We start from the raw sequence: 21,921 nt of genomic DNA, 5'->3' as shown, positions 1-21,921 counted from the left end.
TTCAGTTTAGTAATTCAGGTCACATAAATATTCATGCTTAACATTTCACTGTTACCCTAAAGTATCATTTGCATTTGCTTCCGTCATAATTTTTCTTATCTAATGAACTTCTTTCCCATATTCTGTAGCTTAGGTATGCTAAAAACATATCACTCCGTTTTTGTTCGCCTAAAATATATTTTGGAGTCTGGTGTGGTACTTTAGAAAAAAATCACTGGACCATAGGTCAGTTTGAACCACAAGGTCGATAGTTCAAACTCACCAGTCGCTCCTCAGCAACCCTATACAGGGTTGCTATTAATCAGAACTGCACTTAACAACAACAACAACAACAAAATTATTTTTCCTTCACTTTTGATGGATATTTTCACCGGTTACAGAATTCTAGGTTGGAAAATTATTTTCTTTCTGTACTTTAAAATTGCCATTCTTTGGTTATAGTTGCTTGCATTGTTATGTTTGATAAGTCTGCTGTCATATTGTTGTTGATCTTTTCAATGTACTTTCTTCTTTGAGTGCTTTGAACATTTTTTTTTTTAAATCAATCTTTGTTTCTATCAATTTGACTGTGATGTATGTATCTAAGAATGGTTGTCTTTGGATTTAGAAGTTTTAGAACTTATGTTTTTTTTTTGCCAATTTTGATTTTAAAAATTAGTCATTATCATGTCAAATATTGCTTCTGCTTATCGCTCTCACTTTCTTTTTGTTCTCAAGGACTCCAGTTATAGCCATGTTAATTTTTTTACCAGGCCCATGATTCTGTTGATCTCTTTCCAACCATTTTGCTCTTCACCTTCAGTCTATTTTCCAGTGTTCTTTTGTTCTGGGTTTCAGTCTGATATTTTCTGTTAACAAATTACTGAATCTTCTACTTCTGCCATCTTCATTTCGGTTGTGACCAATTTGCCACTAAACACATTTATTAATAAAGTTTAGTTACTGTTCTTTTTAATTGTAGAATTTCTATTCGAAGTTTTAAAAATAAATAGATTCCAGCTCTCTGATGAAATTTTCCATTTTATTCTATTGTCTTGGACATAATCAGCAGTTATTTTTAGAGCCTCTGTGATAACTAATACCTGGAGACCTTGTGGGCCTATTCGCATATCTGTTTTTTTGTCTTATTCTTGCTTCTCTGAATGTCAAGTAATTTCTTATTAATACAAGAAATTATATATGTAAAAAACTGTAGACTATCTGGATAATATTTTCTTTCTGTAGAGAGGATTCACCTATCTTTTCTTGAAAACAGCTGAAGTGGAAAAGTATTATATCCATCTAATCGGGAATAAGTTTATGAAAGGCCAAGTTGTAGTCTTTGTAAAGGCCAGCCTGTCTCATAATTGCCTCCTCTTTTAGGATTTCAGAGGTCCAAATTAAAGCCTTTGCATATTTTTAGGACTCCTCCTCTTTGATGGGTCCTAAAATTGAGACTGCCAGAATCTTGGCTTTTCTGTATAACTACAGTGTCTTTTTCATATAGCTTACGAATGAGCAAATTCCTTCAGAGTAAATCAAATGTTGAGTATGGTATTTGTTTCTTTGCACCTGTGTTTATCTGGGACCTTGTCATACAAGTCTGAACTGTCTTGGCACCTTTGAACTCATTTGAATAGTTTCCTTTATAATATTTAGGCTTTAACATCAGGAATGTATGAAGAAGTCCATTGTTGTTGTAAACTGCCATCTAGTTGGTTCTGACTCATAGCAACCCTGTATAGGATTTCCAAGGAGCTGCTGGTGAGTTTGAACCAGTGACCTTATGGTTCAAACCAACCTTGAGGTCAAGTGTGTATCCTATGGTGCCTCATCAGAAGTCCGTATGTAATATTAAAATGAAAAAATATACTCACGTGGTAATCAGCTTGCTTACTAAAAGGAAGAACCTCATATAGGCAGGCCCCTTACTAACAGTTTACACATGAAAAGGTGGTTCTGTGCTCCCCTTTGGAAGTGTCTGCTTGTATGAAGCCTTGCCTTATCTTCTAAAACCAATGAATTGAACTTCATGGTGTAAAAAGGCTTATAGCGGTATCTACCTATGATCTTTTTGATGGAATATGTAAACAGTTTTGGAAATAGTTATATATTATGGAAGAGTTAACATTGCTTCCTCCGACCATTTTGTTTTATAAAATGTAGCAGTAATAATGATCATGATACACACTAAAATTTACTGAAGATTTATTGTGGGGCAGGTGCTGTGCTAAAAGCATAAATTATCTCATTTAATCCTGACAAGAGCCTGTGAGTTAATAATGACAATTCTTTCTACTTCACACAGTGTGAGGAAACTAGTCTTGAAGAGGTTAAATACATTTAAACAAGATCCCATAACTAATAATTACATGACATAAGCAAATTTAAACTCAGATTTTTATTACCTCAGGGTCCAGAGTTTTGTTTTGTTTTTAATCCAGCATTTTGTCTTGCCTCTTGGCTTGCCCTCATTCAGCATAGCAGGTTTCATGATTTAACTGAGCCCTACAATCATGAGATACTTCCTTAAGTAAGTGAAGAGCCAACTAGTCTGAAGGGTCTACATGTAAATAAATCTCCTTCATAGTACATTTCTCTCAGGTACTTCCAGATTCTTCCATTTCACTCCCAGCCTTACTTTGATATATGCGTAACATTAAATACTTCCATGTATAATTTCATGGCAATCCTGAAAGTAATTTAAAAATAAATAAAGTTTTGAATAGAGGCAGGAAGCAGTTTGTGGTGGAACTTTATTTTTAGAGAATTAGATTGGTGGGGGGACAGGGTGTGGGGAGAAATTTCTTGCTGTGTGTCATATGAATGAGTTATAGGAAATGATAGCTCAGCCAGCAGCTTGGTGCTTGCCAATGAGTCAGCAGTAATGCTGGCCTCAGCCTGAATGTTGGGTCACAGCTGTGAGAGATACTCTTCCTGGTAAGGGGCCCTCCCAGCCCTGCCCTCTGGGCCATCTAGACTCCGCCTACAGGATTAGAAACCCTCAGTTACCTCACCTGGTGCTAGCATATTCACAGAACTATCTTCTTTTTGTTTTCATTAGAAAGCTCTAAGTTTCTTTAGGATTGATTGGTGTTTCTGATTTTTTTTCCTGATACCCAGAAAGATCCAGTGACTTTCATCAAGAAGATAAACTCTGGGGTTGGTATCATAGCAGGATATAGTTCTCATGACAATGTTTCATATTTTTATAACGCTTCAACTTTTTAAGGCCTTTATCAATGGTGTCACATTGTGGGACAGGAAGATGGGGAAGATGGTAGACTCACTCAAAGAGGTCACCTTGTCACAATAGCTAAACATACAAGGGGGCTTCAAAAAGTTCATGGAAAAAATTAAATTAAAAGATAATGGACTTTTCCATGAACTTTTGAAGACCCTTTGTGTCTGCATGTAACAAACCACTGGAACCAAATCATCATGGTTGTTGGGTTAGGGTGGTAGGATTATTGGTGATTGTTTTATTTTTTACACTTGATAAAGTGTATTTTAAAAATAGCCCTGAATGTTTTAAAATAACTATCCAGTTGTGAAAAAAGATAAGAAGAATTCACCAAATAATCTTTAATATTTTCTAACCTTTCATATCTATCTCCTGCTCAAACAGTTAGGGTCAAACTGGTCATATCTAGGCTTTTCCAGTAGGAAATGGGTGGAGAAAGGACAAATTTGTTCAGAATCCACTGTGTGCCAGGCATTCCATTCTTGCTCACCCTCTGAGGAAGGTGACATTATTTGCATTATATAGAGTAAAAAGCTAATGCTTACACAGTTTGTTGTCACAGGTTACTCAGCCAGTAAGTGGGGAATTTAGTCCAAATCCAAGAAGTCTGACTCCAAGGTCCACGTTCTCAACTTGGATACAAAATGATGCTGTCCCAGGCCCCACTTCATCATGTTTCCTATTGTTGTTGTTGTTAAGTGCCGTCGAGTCAGTTCCCACCCATAGCAACCTTGTATAGGGTTTCTGAGGAGCGGCTGGTGAGCTTGAACCACCAACCTTGCAGCTCACACCAACTTTGCAGTCTAGCCCATTAATCCACAGTGCCACACCAGTTTTCCCGTGTTTCTTATAGGGCATTTTATATTGATTTAATCAACCATTAAGACACTCGGTGTTGGTGGTGGTTGTGTGCCACCTAATCAGTTTCAACTCCTAGCGACCTCGTATAGGGTTTCTGAGGCTGTAAATTTTTACAGGACCAGTAAATCTCATCATTCTCCCACAGAAGGACTGGTAGATTCTAACTGCTGACCTTGTAGTTAGCAGCCTATCTCATAATCCACACCTTTGTTGTTGTTGTTGCTAGGTGCCAACTAGTCGGTACTGACACATGGCAAACCTGTGCACAACAGACCGAAACACTGCCCAGTCCTGTGCCAACTGCATGATTGTTGCTACACATAAGCCCATTGATGCTGCAAAACTGGGATTAAAAATCTTACATGTTCTTGATTTCTATTTTAACTAGAAAGAAAAGCAATTAGAGCATTGCATAGCTTGCACATGTGCACATATGGATTTATGACATTAAATAGACTAAAAAGCCACAGTAAGTACCTGATTGAATGACTGGACTCCCTCTGAATTTGAAGTGATTCTCGTGATTTTCCCTAAAGTTCTTAAGGTTATAGGCTGGAGTTTAGTACCATAGCTAGAAATGGCATTTGAGTTGGAGAAGGGGATGGTATTTGTTGCTAACTGGAGTCCTCACAAAGATATCAGCCATTGGCCCACCAGGGCACTAATGTATTATTTGAATAAATTTATTAACATTTGTTGACCGTCATTATTGTACAATTGCTGCTATTCTTTCATGTTATTATAGCTTTATTGAGTTATAGTTGGTATAAGAAAACTGCATGTATTTAAATGTATAATTTGATAAACTAATTTATAACTGTAAAGCCATCACCTCAATAAAGATAATGAACATATTTGCTATCCTCCCTACCAAAATATTTTGTAAGAAAAAAAAAAAAAAGGCATTGAATTTCTTTATCTGGTTAGATCAAAAGATCCTGGGAGGAGATTCAGATTATGGGAAGCAAGATTCCAAGCTTGCCGTAATTCCAACCCACTGCCTTCGAGTCCATTCGGACTCAAAGCGATCCTAAGAACATTTCCAAGACTAAATCTTTAAGGTAGCAGACATCTTTCTCCTATAGAGCAGCTGGTGGGTTTGAACAACCGACCTTTCAGTTTGCAGTCAGATGCTTAACGCACTGTGTCTAACTAGCTAACTCCATGAAATGCAGTGAGCCCCTACATTTTTCTGGCCCATAGTTTTCTCATCTGAAAATGAAGAGGTTGGACTAGATCATCCCTAGAGCCCCCTATAGGTCTAAAGTTCAATAAAACTAAGAAGCTGGGCCTACTTAGGGTACTGGTTTGTGTCCAAATTGTATTCGGTGACAATTTAGACTTCCCCAGTGGCCCTGTGTCAGCTGTGCTGCTGCTTTTCTGTCCTGTTTTCGTTGATTGGTTATCGTGAAATCACTTTGTTTCTTTTGTTTCCCTTTCACCTTGATTGAAGGTCATTCATCCCATTGCTTCTGTATTGGTCTTCCTAAATTTAGGGAACTACTGTATTTGAAAGGAGCTCTGGTAGCGTAGTGGTTACGAATCGGGCTGCGAACCTTAAGGTCAGTGGTTCGAAACTACCAGCCGCTCCGCGGGAGAAAGATGAGGCTTTCTACTCCTGTAAAGATTTACACCCTCGGAAACCCTGTACAGGGTCGCTATGGGTCGGAACCGACTCGATGGCACTTAACAACAACAACTGTATTTGAAATTGAGGGCTCAGTGTGGGATTATGCTGTGAATTTGGCAGTACTTGAAGCAATAAACCAATGAGGGTGGACAGGGGCCATCAGCCCTCTGGACATTTCTGAGGCAGCTTAAGTATTTTATGGTAAAGGTGAGAGACAAGTGGTATTGAGTATATTTCAGGACCTGGAGGGCAGAAGATTGGCATTTAATTGACATCATATCCCAACTTTGCCTATCTTCTTGCCAAGTCAGCAGCCAGCATTTCTGTTTGTGGTTCTGGTGATTTTACCGTGATGACATACGTAGTTACTTCAAAGATGCTTACAAATTTGCCTAAAAATGCAATATGCTCACCGGATGCTCTCATCAGGCCTGGAAGGCTGCCATCTTGTGCCCGTGTCTTCAGAGACACCTCATCTACCACTGCCAGTGTTCCTGGTGGGAGGGGGTGCTGGAGGGAGCCAGTGGTGTAAATTGAGCGGATTATAAATGAGAACAGAGCTTTATCACAGCATTATGAATCTTGCCCAACGGTTTCTGTTTTCTAGGTAGCAACCTGGGATTTCTGAGGAGGGGCTGCACTTGGTTCATCTTGGCCCACCATGAAGTTCCTCCTACTTTGTGCCTACATGTTGCTGCTTAGGATTTCCCAGCTGAGGGCAGTCAGCTTTCCTGAAGACGATGAACCTCTTAACACCGTTGACTATCACTGTAAGTAATCTACAGGACAGTTCTTTTTTCCCAAGAAGGAAACTTGTTTGTTTGATTTTCCTTTGGGGAGAGTAAGAGATTTTTGCATGTCTTAAAGTCATATGACTCCATCCATAGTCATTTCCTAGCGTGTGGAGAAAATGTTAGTAGCTTTTTGTCAAGCAACCCATCTATAGATTATGTATTTCCAGTTAAACGACAAAAGACAATTTGGTAACCTTCACCATCTTTTATTCATCTACATTCAGGACCTTAAGAGTGAAATTTAGTTGAAACCCTTCTACAACTAGTATCTACAGCTAATCAATGTTGTTTATTGATTCTTCAGCGCCATAATCCTGACTGATGGTAGAGCCCATTTTTACTTGCAGATTCAAGGCAATATCCGGTTTTTAGAGGACGCCCTTCAGGCAATGAATCACAGCACAGGCTGGACTTCCAGCTGATGTTGAAAATTCGAGACACACTTTATATTGCTGGCAGGTAATTTTCCTCTCGTTGGTTTATTAGATTAAAATTCTTTTCTCTTGTGGTACTTGCGTTAATGTGTCTAGTTCATGAAAAACTAATATGTGATTGTGATCAAAAATTGCAAGTAGCCAAAAATATTCACCGAGAAGAATCAGTGTTGTGTACCAGGAACAAAATACAGCGCTAAAGCCTTCAGCGGTGCTATTTTATTACCTCCATCAAGAAATCATGCACCATTCTTTTTTTTTTCTTCCTAAAGTGGCAGGGGAGGATTTTTTTTCTTCATTCTTTTTTTACTTAGAATTATTCAAGCAAATATTGGAAGCATGTCTCTGCTAATACCAAGTAGCAGTTTGACCTATGCCTGGAGAGAAGAGATTTCTTTACTCCCTAACTATAGTGATATACAAAAGCATCTCACTAATGAAAAAGTACCCTTTGTTGACTTAGTTTGAGACAGAGAAAATCCAGATCTCCAAAACACAATAAAGGCAGATCTGAAAAAATAAAATAAGAAGCAGCTTAACATTTTGATGCATTCACAAGATATGACTTTTGCCTTGTTTCCATCAGGGATCAAGTTTATACAGTGAACTTAAGTGAAATCCCCAAAACAGAAGTAATACCAAGCAAGGTGAGCAACTGTCACTGTCAAATTTATTTATAGTCCCTCAGAACTTGAATAATGTCCCCCCCTCTAAAAATTTTCACTGTAAAAATTGAACTTTGATTTTTGCTTGATTAATACAGAAACTGACATGGCGGTCCAGACAACAGGATCGAGAAAACTGTGCTATGAAAGGCAAGCATAAAGTAAGGGGAACAGATGAGTGCCAACTAGAGTTCTTCCTTTTCGGAGTTTGATCCCAGAGACCTATATGGAATGTCTGATATTAATATAATTATTGTTTGCTTTAGGATGAATGCCACAACTTCATTAAAGTATTTGTTCCAAGGAATGATGAGATGGTTTTTGTTTGTGGTACCAATGCATTTAACCCCATGTGTAGATACTATAGGGTAAGTGTATTTCCTATTATGTCTACTTTTTAAGAAATCAACTTTTTCTCTTTCACTGTATGTTATTAGAGTTGAATCCTTTCTGCTATAACTCAGTAATTTGTTTGATCTCTAACACGATGGACGAACTGAGGTAGTGTTTTCTTCTGTTGTACATAGAGTTTAAGGCAGAACCAGTTGGACATTACCTAACAACAACATGGGATTATTCTCCATTTAGAATTTCAGTACAAATACAGAGTCTTTCCTTCCTGTCGGGTCCATTGAAGAGATATAACACCAGCTATTTATTTTTCCTTTGTAGTTGAATACCTTAGAGTATGATGGGGAAGAAATCAGTGGCCTGGCGAGATGCCCATTTGATGCCAGACAAACCAATGTTGCTCTCTTTGCTGGTAAGATTCTTAAGTGTAATGAAAGTAAATGATTAATGACATTCAAGGAGCAAAAGGAAAAAGAAAAACAAAAAACGCACACAGCTAATAACTTGTATTGCCATCTGGAAGTAGGTATTCCAAAGGTTGAAATCTATGAACAAATTTCCAGAAAAGAAAACTTAACACTGAGGATCTTTCAGTATATTGTATAAGTATGCTGATAATCTGTTGTTAACTTGACCAGTGATCCGGAGTAAATTTCTTAACTTTTTGATATTTAATGTCATCGTGTATATAATTAGTTAATATCATAGGTCAGCCTGTCACAGAGTTGTAAGTATCAGGCATGGGTTTATTTGGATGCACAGTAATAACACAGGTGTAAATACTCCAAAAGGTATAACAGGCTACATAGGATCTCAGGATAATTATGGCTAATTTACCAAAATTATAACTTTGGTTGTAGATGGGAAGCTGTATTCTGCCACAGTGGCCGATTTCTTGGCTAGTGATGCTGTTATTTACCGAAGCATGGGCGATGGATCTGCCCTTCGCACAATTAAATATGATTCCAAGTGGATAAAAGGTACCTATGAAAAGCAGTGGTGTGGGAGGGCCAAGGGAAGTGGCATGACTCGGGTGGAAGCAGAGCAAGGCATCAGGAGGTTCCATGCATGACTTTATATTATTTATTCAGTACAAGTACAAGCTATTTTGTTGTAGCCCACTGAAAGGGAGCATTGATGGGGAATGAAGAGGCTAATATTCATGTAAAAGATTATCTTCATCCAGGATTTATCATGGGTGACCTCACACACAGAAAAATCTCACTGCTGTGTGCCAAATTGTCTAGGTCTCAATGCATAAAATAATACTTGCTCAGTCCCTCCTACCTAACTTGGAAAGTTAATAGTGAGAATTGATTAGTGCATATCTGCTGAGTCATTTTGTTCTTTGGAGTCTAAAAATCAAGATTTTTTTATTCTCTGTGAAAGAGGTTTCCTTCTCTAGTTAAACAGGTTAATGAATAAATCTGTTGAAACAAAGACCTCTGCTGTAGATCAGTTCCCTGTAGGCCTTTTTACAGTCCATTAGCTGACATTAAAGACTGTGGGGTTCCCTGAAGCTTGAACACACCCATATTGGGACTTCTCAAAATCTTTGGCATATTGGAGTTCTCGTTGGCTTGGCTGTAACTCGGCAACATCTGTCAGTCATGGTTAGCAGTTGAGCTCTTATTCTAATTGAATTATCCTTTAGGAATCAGTTTGTTTTCCGTTTTTCTTTCAGAGCCACACTTCCTTCATGCCATAGAGTACGGAAACTATGTCTATTTCTTCTTTCGAGAAATTGCTGTCGAACATAATAATTTAGGCAAGGCAAGTATATGCACTGGACGTGTATGATGTGATTCTGCATGGCATTGAGACCGCTTTGGTAAAGTTATGGCTGCTCCCTTGGCATATTCTTCAGGACTCAATCAATGCATGTAAAGCCAAATGCAGAGAGTTTTATGGGAATACCAATATATCAGTTGCTGTTGAGTTAATGCAGCTCATGACATTCTTGTGTGTGCCAGAGGAGAACTGTGCTCCGGAGCGTTTTCAGTGGTTGTGGTCGTTCAGAAGTCGATTCCCAGACTTTCTTCCAAGATACCTCTGGGTGGATCAAAACTTCATTCTTTTGATTAGCCACAAGGGTGGTAAGAGTTTGCCCCATTCAGGGACTTGATCACGAGAGTAACTACTGGGAAAGACCTGAACAATGGTCAGCTTGAGAATGGAATCCTTGCGCCTTGAGAAGGTTTCATTTTTCTGCCGCTGCAGTGGGCGTTCAATAGATGCCCTTGTGCTTTAGGTACTTCTTTAACTCTTTAGAAATCCATCCATGCTGGAGTCTCGTTCGGTGTCAAAAAACAGAATGGAAAGTAGGGGCCCCTGTTCAGCTTTGATTGTTTCAGTAAAAGCCCATGTGATTTAAAAGTAGTGCAAACCCTCTGTGCCAATTTACAGGACAGCACATTCCATTTATAATAAGAGTACTTCAATGCACCTTCCTACATTCGCAGGAAGATTATGTCTTCCCCTCTTTCCAAGGAACTGAGGCAAAAATACAATGTTTGGTCCATGCCCATCTGAAAGGATGATGAAGTCCAGGTTGTACGAGGACACTACAAGGGTCAGCAAATTGGCAAAATAGTCCAGGTGTACAGGAAGAAATATGTCATCCACATCGAGCGGGTACAGCGAGACAAAGCTAAGGGCACAACTGTCACCCCAGCAAGGTGGTTATCACTAAGCTAAAACTGGACAAAGATTGCAAAAAGATCCTGGAACATAAAGCCAAATCCCGCAAAGTAGGAAAGGAAAAGGGCAAATATAAGGAAGAAATGATTGAGAAGATGCAGGAGTAAAATAATCTTGTGTACAACTTCCATTAAAAACTGCAACAATGAAAAAAAAAAAAAAGTTGGAGACAGAGTATAGCAATGATTTCCATTCAACAAAGCAAGAGAGCTCACTTCTTGTGGCACTTGTTTGGCAGAACAGGGAAAGGGCCCTTTTTTTCTCACAGGTGAATCTCGTTTGTATTCTTACTGTATCGATCCCTAGAGAGAAGGCTGCTAGATTCCTTTGAACCAGATATATCTGTAACATTTTACATCCCTTAAATAGCAGCTTTTTGTTTCCATTCCACCTCCATGTTCATATCCCTGTTGCTTTTGCTTTTGTCCTTTGGGCAGGCTGTGTATTCCCGTGTGGCTCGTATATGTAAAAATGACATGGGTGGCTCCCAGCGGGTCCTGGAGAAACACTGGACTTCGTTTCTAAAGGCTCGGCTTAACTGTTCTGTCCCTGGAGATTCGTTTTTCTACTTTGATGTTCTGCAGTCTATTACAGACATAATACAAATCAATGGCATTCCCACTGTGGTCGGGGTGTTTACCACACAGCTCAACAGGTGAGAACAGATGTGCACACTTCAAAGATGTTCTATGCTTGCTTGCTGGAACCAAGAGCAGGCCCATTGTCAAGACGTCTTCCTAATGGTTGTCTTCTTTTTCAGCATTCCTGGTTCTGCAGTTTGCGCGTTTAGCATGGATGACATTGAAAAAGTATTTAAAGGACGGTTTAAGGAGCAGAAAACTCCAGATTCTGTTTGGACAGCAGTCCCTGAAGACAAAGTACCAAAACCAAGGTAAAGACAAAAGAGTTTGGGCTTTAATGGAACCCTGTGATCTCTGAAGGTAGCCATCCTCAGAGAGCAACTGGGACAGCCATGCTAGGAAGGGGTCCCTCTGCACTGTCTGAAGACACTGAGTTAGTAAACATAACTGACTCTCAACTCTGCCAGTGTGAAGGTGGAGGACCTCTTGAATCCAGGGAAATAGCATTGCTCCCTTTCTTTTTTCTTTTACCCTTATTTAAAAAAGTGGATACTTATTCCTTAGATTCAATTTTGTGAGTAAAACAAAACAAAAGCCCCACTGTTTTCTTTTTAGGCCTGGTTGTTGTGCTAAGCATGGTCTCGCTGAAGCTTATAAAACTTCCATCGATTTTCCTGATGAAACCCTGTCATTTATCAAGTCCCATCCCCTGATGGACTCTGCTGTTCCACCCATTGCTGATGAGCCCTGGTTCACAAAGACTCGAGTCAGGTAGGCTGGTGCAGAGAACAGTGGTCCACATCCACAAAACATGTTCTCTTCCTGTTGGCTTCTCCCCTTGACTTGCCACTCGTCTTCTTGTAGGTATAGATTGACTGCCATTGCTGTTGACCATTCTGCTGGACCCTACCAGAACTACACAGTCATCTTTGTTGGCTCTGAAGCTGGCATGGTACTTAAAGTTTTGGCAAAGACCAGTCCCTTCTCTTTGAATGACAGCGTATTACTGGAAGAGATTGAAGCTTATAACCATGCAAAGTAGGTATATTTTACAGGAATGCTCTTCAGCATTGCTCAAAATTTTCTGGCGTATATTTCATCTAGCTATTTCCTTTCAGCCTTCTAAATTAGCAGTGGTTTGGCATATTAGTGTTTGGGTGTTTTTTTTTTGTTGTTTTTTTTCTTCTTCATTGAAATAAATCCTGGCTTTGTTGTTTTCCTGAGCCTACTAGGGCAAGGAGGGTGAGCAGTTGATGTGGCTGCATTAATTCAGCCCTTGTTTTTCACCTGTGGAAATGAGATCCTTTTAGAAGCACCCCTTTTACCTTGCAGATGTATATTTAGAATGCTACATTAGCGCAGACAGTTGGTTATAAGTGTGTGTGTGTGTGTGTGTGTGTGCACATGCATACACACACAATGCAATGTTAGTTAAGTGTTTTCTTCTAACCACTGTTATAAAAGATTATTTGGACCAAACAAAAAATAGATGCGAGAAAGAGACAAATGAGAGACCCCAAAACATCTACCATGGGAAGATTTGAGTGCACCAAAGCAGTATCTCCTCCTTCCTGATAATCTAACATGGCTTTCACAAATGCACTTCCCTTAGAGCATCAGAACAGGAAACTGATCTTTAAAAAATCCTGTGTCCAGCTTGAAATTTAACCAGCCATGTAGAGAAGTAGAAGCTAAAATCATATAATTCTTACTTCCCAAACTATGCACCTGTCTGGCTTGTTCCCAAGAATATCTCTGAAAACCTCCTCAGTTCTCAGTAATTGCAGAAATCAACCCAAACTTACCTTATATAGTTCCTATAACTGTTGACTTACTAACTGATAGCTTCACAATATCTCTCACAAAATAGGTGTAATGCTGAGAATGAGGAAGACAGGAAAGTCATCTCCTTGCAGCTGGATAAAGATCACCATGCTTTATTCGTGGCATTCTCTAGCTGTGTTATTCGGATCCCCCTCAGTCGATGTGAGCACTATGGATCATGTAAAAAGTAAGCTGATGTGTCTTTACTTACCCTGGATCTTGCAGCATCAAGACATTTGATGATGAGAAAGACCAAGTTACATTCTGCTTGGCTTTCTACAGGTCTTGTATTGCATCTCGTGACCCGTACTGTGGCTGGTTAAGCCAGGGAACCTGTGGCAGAGTGACCCCCGCAATGCTGTAAGTATCCTAAGTTGCCTTTAACTTGGGTAAAGTTGTAAAGCTAGAAATTTTAGAGAAGTTCCAATAACACTGTAGTTTTCTTTTTTTTTGCATGGCGGAAAAAAAGCAACAAACCTAGAAATGTGAAAAGGGAAAGGAGGTTGTAGGCAGAATAATATAATACCTTAAGGAAAAATGGATGGAGAGAAAAATGGATGGGAGTTCTCTAGTACTCCCTTAGATGTTCCAATTAGCAAACTTGTCGCTAAAAGACTCGTTGAAATGTCTTTTTTTCTCTCTCTTTGCCCATTCTTGCTAATCAGTCTGTATTCTTGGTTCTGCTTTGGTTGTCATGTGTGTTCCTATGAAGACTGTTAACTGAAGACCTCTTTGCTTTCCATAACCACAGCGCTGGAGAGTATGAACAGGACACAGAATATGGCAACACGGCCCACCTGGGGGACTGCCATGGTAAGACAGAATCTTTCATCTGCACCTTCTTTTGGACCACATTTGCACGTGAACATTATTTTACAATCGGCCTTTTTAATGATTCTGGACACATACCACCTAGCATTTTAACTGAAACTTCGCAAAAGCAGAGCTGCTTGATCACGGGGATACACTGGAGAAGAATCTGATTTGTTTCTTTATTTTTCTTTCCTTCACCATTTACAATTTCGTAGGAAATAGAGAGAACGGTAGTCTAACCAGTAGGTGAATCTTTTTCACTTATAGTCTTTTATTTTATTTTTTTTTTAGTTATTTGGAATTTATAAATTTTTTGCTTTCTTTTTGGTTACTTTTTCACTGATTACTTGTTCCTTTAATTCTTTTAGAAATTTTGCCTACTTCAACTACACCAGATTACAAAATATTTGGAGGTCCAACATCTGGTTAGTTTTTTTAATTTTTTTGAATTAACAACCTTTTCTTTCCTTCAGTTTGGCATTTTCAGCCCCTCCCCCCTCCTTTTGCGCAGTTTGACAGCCCTTCATTTTTCTGCTTTGACTCATAATCCCACTGATGGTACCAAAAGACATTTTTTATACTCAGCACCCCACCCCTCCGTAGCATGTTAACAGTTCATCATTGATCAAGACACATTCTTTAAGAAAAAAATCAAATGGATTAACATAGATTGCATTCCAGCTGCACGAACATCTCCCCAAGCTTTTTTCATTCTCACCCCTGCATCGTGAATGTTCTCTCTGGCCATCTGTATTTAATGGATGGCAGAATTTCCTTACTTCCCCCTTCTCTCCTCACCTTGCCTAAGACCTGGTAAACAAATACACATTTCCCAAAAATGTGTATTTATAAGTTTTAGCACTTTTTTTTGTTTTTGAATGGTTTGTGGTGATCATGATGGAGATTTCTGTCTGCTATAGTTTCAGTGGCGTGAAAGGGTTTTTCATCGGAATGAGGCTGGTTTCTGATATACTAAGTAAGGATCCTCAGTGGGCTCAACATGCCCCTGTCTGTACCTGCTGTGGAACCTTCATCAGTGATCATTGTACCTGTCTGAAGCACAACCCCTGATGTTTTAGCCAAAAAGCATCTGCTTACATTTTGAGGGGACATCTACTTGCCTGAAATTTGTGATAGATAACACTAGACAATTAAACTAGTCTGCTCCTGTTGCTACTTCTAAAACTCAACCAGCAGCTTCATTCTAGGGCAGGGGTAAGGTAAACATCGTTATTCGACTGGTGTTGTTGTTAAGTGCCATTCAGTCGGTTCTGAGAACTGCCAACTTTGCAGTTCAAACTGACCTTGCAGAGTCCGGTGCATTAACCCACAGCACCACACCAGAACTCCTATTCGACTGGTAGATACCATTTATTTTTCATCAATTACTGCTAATTCTTTGGGGAAAAAATTCCTGGACATTTTGGGGGTCCCAGGCTAGGTGTTTTTCCAGCGGTGGTAGGCCCTCAGTGGAGAGAAGCATACAGTAAATAAAGCAGGACATGGTTTTTAGGGTTCTTAGGTCCAAAGTCAAGTTGTTACTAGGACTTAATCAGGTATTTTCTGTTGGTGTGACATTACAGCTTCTCCAGTGAAGGATACAAAGTTTCTAATCATCTATAAAATGCTTCTAAAAATATACCCAAAAAGAAATGAACTGATGTTGTCTCAAAAGAGGATAAGAAAATGGTAATTAATCTGGGTTGGGATATGTTTTTCCTTTCTATGAGTGCCCATAATAAAAATAGGTGATTAAATAGGAATGTTTTGAGAATTTTTTTGTTTTGTGTTTTTTTCATTTTCAAATCATTTTTAAATGCTTGATATGTTTTTTATTCTTGATTATTAGAGTTTCTTCCTTTGAAAGAAAGAGATTTGGTGTAGTCTCCCCAGATGTATTTTTTATAAAATCCTAGAGCAGGCTCTCTCATAATATTGACATAAACTTTACTAAAAAATGCAGCAGACCACTCAGAAACCTCTGCTGGCACTACCCATGTTAATAAAATCTGTTTGCCACCACAGACATGGAGGTATCTTCATCTTCTGTTACCCCAACGGCAAGTATCCCAGAAATTACACCTAAAGTGATTGAGTCCTGGATACCTAAACTGACGAGCTCCCGGAAATTTGTAGTTCAAGATGACCCAAATTCTTCTGATTTTACTGATCCCTTATCAGATATCCCAAAGGGTAAGGCCTTACCAGGGACTTCATTTTCAACTGAATGGAAACCTGGTTTCGAATTTCTCTGAGGAGTATATGAACATAGGAGGGTTCTCCTGATGTGAGCCTCAGTGGAGCTGGTGGTGGTGGTATCTCCACTCTCATTAGCAGCCACTCTGAAGAGGCTGAGAGGCTGCTGGAGAGCAGAGAATTTCAAGGGTCACCCCAGCAACATCAAAAAACCAAATTCATTCATTGCAAGTGCTTACATTAATGCCAATATCAAATGTTTGGTCTAGAAGACTTTCCCCACCTTCTGTTTGACTTCAATTCAAAATAAAAGATGAAAAGGATGTGTGGGGTTCTCACAACTATCATTTTCAGCAGTTCATAGTAGCAGTTATAAAATATCTGTCTGTTGCATTATCTGATTAGATATGTTACTCAAGACGAAGAGAAAAAAAAAAAAATCTGTTCTTTATTTCATCTTAAACTGTGGTACCAGGTTTCCAATCAGTTTTTAAAACAGTACATTGTCATTTATGATTTACATCTGTTGATTTTGATTTTATATCTTTTTGTTATAAACCATTTTGCAATCCTTTTTCTCTTTGCTCTGTTTTCTTTATTAGTCATTGATTTCTACATTTCTTTCTTTGTCTTTTCACAATGTCACTGAAATCCATAACCCTGAACATTTATTACAAACAACTAATCTTTAAAGGCCTTAGTACTAATCTAAAGCAACCAGATCTTCCGAATTATTCTTACTTAACCTGTTCTGGGATAGCTGTGTTGGTTGCATGTAACAGACTTGGATACCTCTGAAACTAACATTTCTTTGATAGACTGTTAGATGTCTGTGGTTGCATTAAAAACGCCAATAATTTCAAACTAATTCACTATTCCTTTTTAGGTCTAAGTTAAATTGTTCTCAGCTATCTCAAGGCAATTGAATGGTGTTTGTTAACTAATACATAGTGTATTTCTTAAGCTGTCTAGATTTCTGATATAGCAGGCAATTCAAAAGTGCTCTACTTCAAGATTTTTTTTTAAAAAAAGCAAATAAATGGGTCTATATTGTAGCTAACATCAACCTAGAAGTTGCCTTTGTGTATGAACAAATTACATGTTATGCTTTTTTTTATCCTTATGAAATTAGCAGGACTGTATTAACATAATTATTTAATCCACTCAATGACACTTAGGAAAAACAATAATATGTATTTAGGCCAATTCACGCATTTCGACAATCGCAGTTGCGCTTTAATACTGACTTTTATATTAGGAGGCAGTCATTAGACAGGTTATTTCATAACTTTAAAAATTGACTGTTCAGAAAATAGAGACTATGTAATTTTTAGATTGAATCAAAATCTCTAATATTATATAAAAAAATTTAGGAGATAATGGGAAACAAAGCAGACAAAGATCAGTGGGAGATTGGAGTTAGCCTCGCATTTACAGTAAGCATATCTTTCTCGGGATCCATTGTAATACAAGAAAAAATATAGAATTTGGGACTCTGCTTGACCCTACACATATATGACCATGTGAGTGGAAGCCGTCTGCTGGTTAATACTATTTTAAGAAATCATCTCCTTCAAACATTTTTCCTGTGTGTCTGTTGCAGGTGTACGATGGGAAGTCCAATCTGGCGAGTCTAACCAGATGGTTCACATGAATGTCCTCATCACCTGTGTCTTTGCTGCTTTTGTTTTGGGTGCATTCATTGCAGGTGTGGCAGTATATTGCTATCGTGACATGTATGTTCGGAAATCCAGAAAGATCCATAAAGATGCAGAATCTGCCCAGTCGTGCACAGACTCCAGTGGAAGTTTTGCCAAACTAAATGGGCTCTTCGACAGTCCAGTTAAGGAATATCAACAGAATATCGATTCTCCCAAGTTGTATAGTAACCTGCTGACCAGTCGGAAAGAGCTGCCACCCAATGTAGACACTAAATCTATGGTAATGGACCATCGAGGGCAACCTCCAGAGCTGGCTGCCCTCCCCACACCTGAGTCTACACCGGTGCTACACCAGAAGACCATGCCATCCATGAAAAGCCACTCCGACAAGACCCACAGCCATGGAGCATCCAGGAAAGAAGCCTCCCAGTTTTTTCCTTCTAGTCCTCCACCCCACTCCCCATTAAGTCACGGGCATATCCCCAGTGCCATTGTTCTCCCTAATGCTACTCATGACTACAACACGTCTTTCTCAAACTCCAATGCTCACAAAGCTGAAAAGAAGCTTCAAAACCTTGACCATCCCCTTACGAAGTCATCCAGTAAAAGGGATCACCGGCGTTCTGTGGATTCCAGAAATACCCTCAACGATCTTCTAAAGCATCTTAATGACCCCAATAGTAACCCCAAAGCCATCATGGGCGACATCCAAATGGCCCACCAGACCCTAATGCTAGATCCTGTGGGAACTATGTCTGAGGTTCCACCCAAGGTTCCCAACCGGGAGGCATCGCTGTACTCTCCTCCTTCAACTCTCCCTAGAAATAGCCCAACCAAACGAGTGGACGTTCCCAACACTCCTGGAGTCCCAATGACTTCTCTGGAAAGACAAAGGGGCTATCACAAAAATTCTTCACAGAGGCACTCTATATCTGCTATGCCTAAAAACTCACCAAATGGTGTTTTATTATCCAGACAGCCTAGTATTAACCGTGGAGGATACATGCCCACCCCCACAGGAGCAAAGGTGGACTATATACAGGGGACACCAGTGAGTGTTCACCTGCAGCCTTCCCTCTCCAGACAAAGCAGCTACACCAGTAATGGGACCCTTCCTAGGACGGGACTAAAGAGGACACCGTCCTTAAAACCTGATGTGCCACCAAAGCCTTCATTTGTTCCTCAAACCACATCGGTCAGACCACTGAACAAATACACATACTAGACCTCACGTGTGCTAGTCCCATGTGGCTTTATCCTGTACATGTTGTTGAGAGGATGATGTTGTAAGAGTACTTTAAGACAAGAGACTCACTTGTATTTTAAGAGAACCAAGTCGCCAAAGAAACTCTTCATAACTTTGGCAACATCAGAACTTGCCACATGTAGCTACCACAGCAAGGCTTCTGAGTACTTGCCTGAAAACAAAGAAAGGTGCTGGCTGTTCCATTTCTTTTGTTTGAAGCTAAAGAGATGGGTAGCTCTGAGAGGGGCTGCCTTACCAGTATAAAGAGCTGATACAGTCCTCAGAAGAATCTGTAAGCAAATACTTGAAAATGGGTTTAATTTAGACTGCCATTCTGTGTGGTCTTCCCATTCAATGTGAACATTTTAATATGTATGCATTCACCTTGCCTCTTGCACAAATGTCAAACAAACAGACAAAAAAAGATGGTTATGAACTTGTAGATTACCAAACAATTAGCGAAAAATTGTCTTTGACCCAAACGTTAGATGTTTTCTTTTTATCCCCATGAGTGGCATTTTTTAAAAAATTTCATGCCACCAACAAACTATGTTGCGAGTATGTGTGTGTGTGTGTGTGTGTTCTGAACCCACTAGGACTTACATAGGTGTCCATCCCATCTTTTTGTGCTATGGAGTTATTTGCATTAAGCATGACTGAACAAGAGACAGTAACTTCGACCCACAGCAGTCCGTTGGGTTCCGTTTTGAGAATGAAATAAAATTGAGGTTCATTAGATGATCAAAATGATGAACTTAACATATATGGTACCCAGTGCTGGAATGTAAGAGTTCTCAGTAAATTTGTGCTGCTATTCATGAAACCTTCAGTTACAGTCTTGTCAGCTTAGGGAGATAAAGATGTTAAGAGGTATCTTTGATTTATCCATCAGTATTCAGTACTAAAATTTACCTCTCTACTGCAAATCCAAACCTGAGTCACTCTATTTAACCTTGGATACACTAATAAGCTTTTATTTTGATTGTATTCAGTTTTTCCCACATAGTAAAATTTCTTCCTTCTCTAACTTCTCCTACCCCCAAAGTGGAGTCCTAGTGTGGTACTGTGGATTAATGCACTAGACTGCAAAGTCAGTTTGAACTGCAAGGTTGGTGGTTCAAGCTCACCATCCACTCCTTGGAAACCCTATACAGGGTCGTTATGGGTCGGAACCAACTTGATGACACTTAACAACAACAACCCCCCAAAGTAAAATAAGCGAGCACAAAAAAAAAAAAAAAAAAAAACAGTAATAGAAAGAAGTACAGATGAAATTCTAATTGGCATAATAGAAACAGTCTGTGAAAACAACAGTGGTGCATTCATGTTGTCTATGTTGTGTTCTGTGAGACTTTCCTCATCGGTCATGCAGATGATGACAATATACTGTAAATATTCCATTTGCGTTTACCTGGATCTGTGCATTTTGTGCCTTATTCATGAAAATGATTGAAGTACTCAAATCTGTCAAGAGTTTCCATTATAGCACATCATTTACCGAGTGCCAGTTATAAATGTTTTCAGCCAGCACCTGGAAAGACTTTTTAAAAAAAAAAATATTAAAAATAACAACAAAAAAAACCCCCCCAACCATCTAGAACAAATAATTGTACCACAATCCACCCGAATAACACCATTACATCCTTGGCCATGGTAAACATTCCACTGCTGCTTTTTAAAGGATGAAACAGTGATAATGTGAAGTCAAGTGCGGTGTCCCAGGTAGTGTGACACCTGCAGAAACTATAGAGTCATTTATATGTAGTTTTGCAGAAACCACTTATGGTTGATGATGTGTAACCCGGATGACTGTTTCAGTTAATATGCTGCACACCACACAGTTGTTTACTGAACCTAATCTAGAAAGTATCAAGGCAGAAGCATGCTTCAGATTTATCCAGACAAATAAGTTCAACTGATTCTCCTGATAATGCTGATGATAGATGATATATATATATATATATATATATATATATATATATAAAACGGGGGAGGATGGTTTGCAGAAGACCAGAGCATTTTAATACAGTATCTAGAACACTGGTATGGTCATTCTTTTCCTTTGAAAATATTGATTCCCTAAGGTCTCTGGAATCTCAAAAGCTAAACCTTCTGTTCTTGAAAAACTTCAGCTTTGCAACTAAAATATTAAAGATTAATAATAAATTAAACCAACAAATGATAAACACTACTCAGTCCACCCACTATAAACGTGTTTGAATTCACCTTACCAATATTAATCCCAGCGTGTGTCAAACGGAACTGTAACTATGTGAACCCGGATAACATTTTGTAACATTTTGCTGCCTTGTAGTTTGTGAGTTCTATCAGTATTTATGTTGAAATTTCTAACATGAAATCTAGTCTCTATCCTGTTAATTTAATTTTTAAATGCTTTATCCATTTGTGCAAAGGTAAACACAGATTGTATCTTTTTTAATGATACGGTATAAAAAGTAACCCTAAAGTGAAGTGGCTCTATACTGTTTTATAGAGTACTTTAACATGTATAGATATCTTGTAAACTTGTATTGTGGATGTGTAAATAATATGTACTTTGGGTTTTTAACACCGCATGTAAAGTCAAAATAAAATATTCAAATAATTATATCCTGCCTCCATATTGAAAAGATTTTGAGCCTGTCACAGTTAAGTCAGTCAATGCCAATAGGAGTTTTTGTTTAAATCTAGTCTTCAAAAATCTTCTTATCTCTAAGTTGCTTCCCAAGAGATGGTTATGCATTCCTGGTGTGTTGCTGTAGGATAACCATTGGACTGTGAACCACAAGGTTGGTGGTTCAAATTCACCAGCCGCTCCTTGAGAACCCTATACAGGGTCACTATGAGTTGGAACTAACTGGACGTCACTTAAGAACAATCATAATTACGTGACAGTTTTCTTCTGGGAAAGCTGGTACTAATGAAGGAAACCACGGCCATCC

At 38.9% G+C, this 21,921-nt stretch overlaps 1 protein-coding gene across 5 annotated transcripts in view; it reads left to right on the top strand.

Annotated features, from left to right (window-relative positions):
• Positions 1 to 19,901, top strand: part of SEMA6D (sema domain, transmembrane domain (TM), and cytoplasmic domain, (semaphorin) 6D) — an 81,883-nt gene extending 61,982 nt beyond the window's left edge. The window contains exons 1-18 of one of the 5 annotated variants that reach the window (XM_006831686.1): positions 6,376 to 6,484; positions 6,856 to 6,967; positions 7,529 to 7,589; positions 7,706 to 7,768; positions 7,874 to 7,975; positions 8,280 to 8,370; positions 8,819 to 8,938; positions 9,643 to 9,731; positions 11,096 to 11,313; positions 11,419 to 11,550; positions 11,855 to 12,010; positions 12,104 to 12,277; positions 13,110 to 13,250; positions 13,346 to 13,423; positions 13,815 to 13,876; positions 14,245 to 14,301; positions 15,902 to 16,069; positions 17,676 to 18,958. In XM_006831686.1, coding sequence (XP_006831749.1) covers positions 6,376 to 6,484; positions 6,856 to 6,967; positions 7,529 to 7,589; positions 7,706 to 7,768; positions 7,874 to 7,975; positions 8,280 to 8,370; positions 8,819 to 8,938; positions 9,643 to 9,731; positions 11,096 to 11,313; positions 11,419 to 11,550; positions 11,855 to 12,010; positions 12,104 to 12,277; positions 13,110 to 13,250; positions 13,346 to 13,423; positions 13,815 to 13,876; positions 14,245 to 14,301; positions 15,902 to 16,069; positions 17,676 to 18,958 — 3,216 coding nt within the window. Of the gene's footprint in view, positions 1 to 6,321; positions 6,485 to 6,855; positions 6,968 to 7,528; positions 7,590 to 7,705; positions 7,769 to 7,873; positions 7,976 to 8,279; positions 8,371 to 8,818; positions 8,939 to 9,642; positions 9,732 to 11,095; positions 11,314 to 11,418; positions 11,551 to 11,854; positions 12,011 to 12,103; positions 12,609 to 13,109; positions 13,251 to 13,345; positions 13,424 to 13,775; positions 13,877 to 14,244; positions 14,302 to 15,901; positions 16,070 to 17,675 lie in introns of those variants that run through there. The other 4 variants (XM_006831687.1, XM_006831689.1, XM_006831688.1 and 1 more) reach the window with 4 other exon arrangements.
• The last annotated feature ends 2,020 nt before the right edge of the window (positions 19,902 to 21,921 follow it).

The sequence above is a fragment of the Chrysochloris asiatica genome, unplaced genomic scaffold (assembly GCF_000296735.1).
Source record: "Chrysochloris asiatica unplaced genomic scaffold, ChrAsi1.0 scaffold00004, whole genome shotgun sequence".
NCBI classification, from domain to species: Eukaryota; Metazoa; Chordata; class Mammalia; order Afrosoricida; family Chrysochloridae; genus Chrysochloris; species Chrysochloris asiatica.
Note: the sequence above shows the minus strand (reverse complement) of the source record. Positions and strands in the feature narration are given on the sequence as shown.